This window comes from Mauremys mutica, chromosome 3 (genome assembly GCF_020497125.1).
Source record: "Mauremys mutica isolate MM-2020 ecotype Southern chromosome 3, ASM2049712v1, whole genome shotgun sequence".
In the NCBI taxonomy this organism is placed as follows: domain Eukaryota; kingdom Metazoa; phylum Chordata; order Testudines; family Geoemydidae; genus Mauremys; species Mauremys mutica.
The window spans coordinates 142,479,315-142,486,488 of NC_059074.1; the positions used below are offsets into that span (position 1 = coordinate 142,479,315).

General features: G+C 38.8%; 1 protein-coding gene across 5 annotated transcripts in view; it reads left to right on the forward strand.

Moving 5' to 3' along the window:
- Positions 1 to 3,321, forward strand: part of PRKD3 (protein kinase D3) — an 87,915-nt gene extending 84,594 nt beyond the window's left edge. For all 5 annotated transcript variants that reach the window (XM_045009315.1, XM_045009314.1, XM_045009316.1 and 2 more), the window contains 2 exons: positions 444 to 529; positions 1,494 to 3,321. In XM_045009315.1, coding sequence (XP_044865250.1) covers positions 444 to 529; positions 1,494 to 1,667 — 260 coding nt within the window. In that variant the 3' untranslated portion in view covers positions 1,668 to 3,321. The remainder of the gene's footprint in view (positions 1 to 443; positions 530 to 1,493) is intronic.
- The last annotated feature ends 3,853 nt before the right edge of the window (positions 3,322 to 7,174 follow it).

Sequence of the window (7,174 nt, forward strand, 5' to 3'; positions counted from 1 at the left end):
TTGACTTTTGATGAGACCTAGGTTCTTAAATACCCCAGTAATTTTGAAAACTTTACCCCTTTTAATGTAGGACCAATTTTAGCAAAGCTTGCATTGACTTCAGTCGGACTAGGATTTTACCCTCACATTAGTACATTATTTTTAACAGTAAATCTGAAATCAATAAACTCCAATTTGGAGTAAATCAGTAAACTCGGTTTTGAGTGGTGTTTTTTAAAAACAAACAAAATGCTACCTTTCTGGCTTTCTCCCAACACGAGTTAAAACGTATTGTAAAGACCATTGGCTTGGCTAAGATTCACACTGTATACATTGTGTATATATTTTAGGTAACACTTAAATTTCAGAGTTACATGTAAACTACATTAGAGATGACAGATTTGTATTTATACTGTAGAATTGTTGATAATTTGTTTTGTTCTGTGGCTTTTCCCCCGCCCCAGCCATTGATTTAATAAATAATTTGCTTCAAGTGAAGATGAGAAAGCGTTACAGTGTTGACAAATCTCTTAGTCACCCCTGGCTACAGGTAAGAGCTATTGCCCGCCTTATTTTCTATAAAAGCAGCGTGTAACTTGTGTCCTTTAAGTGAATCACATTTTAAATTAAGTAGCTCAAAGGCTTTGTAAAGATTGTTTTTACTGCAACATTATGAAAATATCTTACAATGGACATCCATGAAGAAGGCAACTAAAATTAATCTAATATGAGAGAGAACTGAGCCTCATTGACCATGCTTACCTGCTGCATCCTTCCTATCTCCCCTTCCCACCTCTGGGATTCTGCCCGTCTCGTTATGTGTTCCTTCCCTCTGACCTTCAGAATCTTATCTTGCCCTCTTGTTCTTTACAATACTGTTAATTTTTCTCTCTGTTTTTACTCTTTACTGTCTATCTGGCAGTGGTGTGGAGAGTTCATTCCCTTAGTATTGCCAATTATCAACACTCAACTCCACTTTAAATACATGGCAGAGTGAGAAGCTATTTGTTCTCAAGTAGAGAATGAAAGCAGAATGTATACCATGACTCATTTTAGAAGCAGCAAGATGAAGTGAAGTGTGTTTGTAGAAGGAAAGTGTTGGTTCGGTTTTCACTCGGGTGCCTTTTACTTTCTGATCTCTGACAACTACATAATCTCACAATTTTGCACACAGACAAGAGAACTCTGATGGAAAACCCACTCAATTATTTGATGGAATTAGTATTTCAACTGAAAGGACAGCATTTTTACATATATCTGAAAAAGTCTGTCTTAGAATCATTACATTTTCATAAATTGTATGTAGTAGTACTTAAATTAAATCCCTCTGATTTCAGTGAATTTCAACTCAAGCCCCTTCAGGTGAACCTAATCCTGTTTGGGTTTGCACCATATCTTGTTGACTGTAGTCACCTAGTCATAGTAAAGTAAAAGTATTGAATTGCTAACTTGATTTTGATGACTGTTGTGCTGCCATGGGTTTCATAAACCATTCACCTTAATTTTTTTTAAAGGATTATCAGACTTGGCTTGACCTTAGAGAGTTTGAAACTCGCATTGGAGAGCGTTACATTACCCATGAGAGTGATGATGCTCGCTGGGAAGAACATGCTTATGAACACAACCTTGTGTACCCCAAACATTTCATTATGGCCCCCAATCCAGATGATATGGAAGAAGACCCTTAATATTCACCATGCTAACTTCATTACAGAAGGGAGCTTCAGATAGAAACTGATGACGATACTTTTCTGGACAGATATTGCTCTTTGAATGTTGTTCAGATGATTCAATCTACAAAACCATGAAGGATCCTGCACTGGCAGGTGGATGAGCAAAATGACCTAACAAGTTTTTCTTCATCTCTAATTTCTTGAACTATGAAATGTGATCTGGCAATGGGATCAGCAACTTGGGTAACATTTCACTAGCTGTATGGTTACGGACGATGTTACCGAGGTGTAATGCATACAGACTGAATGCATGGTGTGCGTTTTCTGTGTTTTTTTTGTAGCCTATGCAATAACGAAACAATTTTTTTTTATGGTTTCCTAGTCCCTTATTTACTAAGCCATAGAGTACTGTTTTCTGGTATTTAGATACATTCCCACTTTCCTAGTTTGGACATTGTGGAAAGAGGCTGTAAAAAGAAATCAAAACCGTATACCTTGACCAAATCACAACAAAAAATGCTGGATTAAGACTAATTTAAAAGACTGAATGTTTGACAGGTATGCTAAAACAATCAAGGTAAAGGAACATGCTCATTTGCCGCTGTTTTAAGCAGTTGAACGCTTGACTTTCTTTGCCCTGGTAGAATTGAAGGATCTTTCTCCAGATGTCTGAGATAAAATAGTAACACCGGATTTCATATTTCTGTTGAATGCTAACTGACAATCAAAAAGCTGTGGTAGCCCTCAACATTGTTTGTTACAATAGAGCAATAAACCACAACAGGGTGTGCATTAATATGCAAGATTGGGATGTGTCTTTGGTGTGTACCAAAGGCGTTTTGTCTTAAAATCACCAAAATAGCACACAAATAGCATACACACTTTTATGTAGCATATCCTTCCACTATGGAAAAATAGTTTCTAGCAGGATATGCAAAATAGTAAAGTAAAGTATAGACACTTTTCCTCTACTGATTTGAATAACTTTGAAAAATATATTTTATGTTGGTTTTATGTTCCGTGGACTCAGCCTGTCTGCAGTAGTTTGTGGCCTGATAGCAACTCCCGATCCTCATTTTCTATTGAACAAACTAAATTAGGAGTCCTGTTGAAAAAATCAAAATTGAGCATGAGTTAAAGAGGCTGTTGCTCCACAAACTGTTGCCAACAGGGCAGCTGGATTCATGAACTAACAGGAGGAAGAGGCATTGCCTCCTATTTCAGCCTTCCAGTCTTTAACCTGCAATTCCACCCCTTCCCCACGTCCTAAACTTTACAGATTATGAAACTGAATTAGGCATTCTAAAACAACTCTTAATTTAGCTTCTTAACAGAAACTTCCATTTAAACATACCCTGCCACATCTTGAGAACTGTGGCCAAATGGAGAGGGAAGCAGAAGTTTCCTTCTGAAATGATAGTGCAGGAAGATAGTTTGGCAGTTAAAGTCGGACATGTTTCAGGAAGAAAGCCTTATGTCCGCTATATTAAATCGAGGCCTCCATTTACTTAAAGTTGTGAGTTTCTGATGAAATTTCAGCCATGTATTATTGGGAGTTGATGCAAGGCTGTGCATCTCCCAGATAGGTCCAACTAGCTAATAACTTGGCTTTGGGTAATGTCCTTATGTTTTTTTAAAATGTAAATTCTGTAGGTTTCAGCTGCAAAAGTAATTGGGGTCTCCTTACTCTTCTAGGTGAGGTAACGTTTTTGTAGGCTGACTAAAATATTTTTAATTGTAATTCTCAAAATCAGGGTGGGTGAGTAGACTTTTGTGCCCAGATTGATGCATTTTCATGATGATTTTCCGTGGTTGCTTCAGAGTTGTCAGCTGCTCTTAGATACATAAGTGAACTGGCAGTGAAGTTGGTGGAAACTGCCTAAATATATCTGAGGGAAGAACAGGACCCATAATTGACTCTTTTCCTGCTTGCTTAGCTGCTGCATTTTATAGGTATCTAGGCTGTTAGCAACTAAAAACTTAGGGCCAGGTTCTGTACTATACCTTCGCCAGCGGGAAATACAAGGTGTCATCTTTGCACATCTGGGATACTGGCCTTCTCCTGGGACTGCTCTAATGTTTGGCAGAATCCCTCCAGCCACCAATGTCAAAGCCACCTGGCCATTCCACCCTGATGCACTCTTGCCTTGCCATGCCCCTAGTCTGAGATTTATGCAGGGGGTTGGCATAGAGCTGCCCATACCACTCCTGTGTTTGGGGACTTCTCCAGGGGATTGTCCTTTCCCTTTTGTGGTGCTGGAAGAGTGTAAAGGAATTGTAGTAGGAGACTGAATCTGCCCCCTTAACCTTGCAGCCTCACTGAGGGGAGATTTCAGGATTGGTCCCGCCACAGAAAGTACTGAAACACCTTGTATGGTAATTCAATTGTAGTTTTAACTTTTGAAGTATCATAGAATATCAGGGTTGGAAGGGACCTCAGGAGGTCATCTAGTCCAACCCCCTGCTCAAAGCAAGACCAATCCCCAGACGTCCCCTTCAAGGATTGAACACTCAACCCTGGGTTTAGCAGGCCAATGCTCAAACCACTGAGCTATCCCTCATAGCCTGATCACCTGTGAAATCATTGGCTTAGTGTTGGCCTAATTTCCTGTAAAGTTTGTCACATCCAGGCTTGGAGAGAGAAGTAACACTCTTGCTTCTAGCTGCCATCATTTCTCTAGCACCTCTGAAATTTGGGCACCGGGCCTCTTATGGCTGTAATGCTTCAGACATGGTTGGACTTTCAAACATTTCTGAGTTGAGGCATTTCAGTGCTTCTGTTTGCCAGAACCTGGGAATGGGGGAGAGGGGATGGATCACTTGATGATTACCTATTCTGTTCATTCCCTCTGGGGCACCTGGCATTGGCCACTGTCAGAAGACAGGAGATTGGGCTAGATGGACCCTTGGTTTGACCTAGTATGACTGTTCTTATGTTCTTAGGGTTGGAAGAGAGGGTTGTATCCATGGAATGAAGAGGCCTAACTGTCCTCCCTCCACCCCCTGTGAAGTCTGTTTCTATTTCAACACACAAAATAAGACCTATTCAGTATTCCCAATTTAGGTTTAAAAACAAAATGAGAATTGAAATTGGCTTTGGAGCATAAACTGTTAATGCCATTTGGACTCCTTGGGTTAAAAGCAGGTAGTGGAAGTTGATTTCCTCTCCCTCAATACACTAGAACTAAACATATTCAAATTAGAAGTAAAAGTGTGCTCCAAATTTGTTGCCCTTTTATCTAATCCTTCTACAGTGAATTCCATAGAAGAGATGTTGTTTAAAATCCTCACCCATGATTTTAAAACTAATGAATTTTAGAATTAAGTAGCCATATTCTAATAGCAATAAATTAAGCATGTGCATTCCTGGATCACTGGTACGCTATTAAGATGAGGCAAGTACTTCAAGCCTCAGAACACCTATGGCACAGGCCAGTACTGTAGCAATACGCACCCTGTTGTGGCTTGATGCTTAAGATTAAAAATAACTGGAACATTTGTATTACTCTGATAGTTATCACACACATTTTACAAGCCATGAAATGAATTGCACAGCTTGCACTCTAACTTTTTTAATGAAAGCCTAAAACCTTTTCTATTAAATTTTAAGCTTTAAGTCACTGACTAAGAACCTGGAGTTATAATAATAATCAGTTGCTCCAATGCTACATAATCATTAACCTGTTTTGAATTAAGAAGTTGCATTCATGCAAGAAATAGTGCTTTGTTGATGCTAGAAAAAGCTCAAGTAAAATTTGTAGCCTCAAAACAACACTGTCAAGTACTTTTTTATATTTTTATACATCCCATTGTTTGTAAATATCCTCTAAGCTTGAAAATAAAATTTATTTCCCTATCAGATTTGTTGTCCTCCAGTTACATAGATTCCCTTCCTTCCCCTGTGTTAAAATGTCCTTGAAAACAACTTGTCTGTGTACTTGTTTGTGTGCTGGGATCACTGATGTGAGCACTGCTGCTGCCAAGGGTGTGCTACTCCTCCCCCCCGGGATCTTTCAAAACATTTGACTTCTTAAAAATGGATTAACAGAATTACTGACAAGGAGTGCTGGGTTTTAAACAAATATACATATTTAGAATCCCCAGGACATTCCCCAAATGTCTTATTACATCAAACAATGTTAATGTAGGTCAAGTATATCTCTTGACAATACCTCTTAATAGCCAAAGTTATGCAATTTTACTTTCAACTTCTAGAACTGTCATAGTTCAGCTACCTCTTGTTCACCTAGTCATTCCTCGTTTGTGTTTAAATTCTTACAGAATAGGCAGTAACAGTGTAAGCCCTAGAATAGTGTCAAAAGGAAAATAAACATATCAAGGTGTATTCTATTGCAGCATGAATGTAACTTTACTGTTAAAAGTATACCCAGAATGTAGCAAGCAGTAAGAAAATGTGGCCAAATGAATACTATTTACTGGCTGTACAGTGGAAACCTTTTATGGTAAAGTGATTTATTCACCTAACCCTTTGTTGCAGTTGACACCACCTACATATATACATGGGTGCCTTAGAAGGCAACATTTTCATTCCACCTTGGACCAGCTGCTCTGAGAAAATTCCAACCATAGACATGTGTTAGCTTTCTCCCAGGAAAGGAGAAGTGAGACTCCTGGGACTGTCGTAATTAACTTTTTTTGTCCACTAGGTCAGTGGTGCTCAACCTTATTACACAGGAGGGCCATCTAAACCTACACACAACCTTGGGTGGGTCAAAATATTCAACATTTTAATAAGATTTACAGTCACCTCTATTGATTTATATTTAAGTTCTGCTTGTTTCACAAATATTTAGACAATACTATACATAGAAACAACCTATTTAAAAACAAGAAATCTTTAGTGTTATGTTTACATCATTTTAGTTTACACTGCACTGGCTGTCAGTATTGTGTTGACGCAGGCCCCAGGCCTTAGGAAATGCTCTGGTGGGCTGTTGGGCACCCCTGCAGTCGGTGATTGTGATTGTATGTCAACTAATAAGTACAGTAAAACCTGATTTCACCGGTATGTCATTCATAATCCAAGTGTTAAAAGTAAAAATCCACTGGAACAGTTTGCTCTCATTTACTGTGTATACATTTCTGCTGAAATTTGTTCAGTTTGATGTTAGCTTATACACAGGTCATTCTAGTCAATTACAGTAGCCCAGTTAATCATATAGATTTATCTGTTGTGGGTATCACTGCAGCCTGTTTGAGGTGTAATGGAGGGCTGAAGTTAAGAGGGGTGTAACCAAGGAAATCACTGAGAATCTGGGGAGAAATCTTTCAGCCGTCAATACTGCCTCAAGTTCCAAGGAAACCACAGGTATGTACCTAAGATGGAGGCACAAAGAAGCTGTCTGGGGAAGCAGCAGGCCAGAACAATGGTACATTTCCTATGCTTGTACATCAGCACAAAGACAGTGCATATCCTGGTTGCATACAGACAAGTGATCCATTACAAGAAAAGTTTATTTTCTTGAATATGTAAAACTATAAAATGCATAGACTTCATTTTC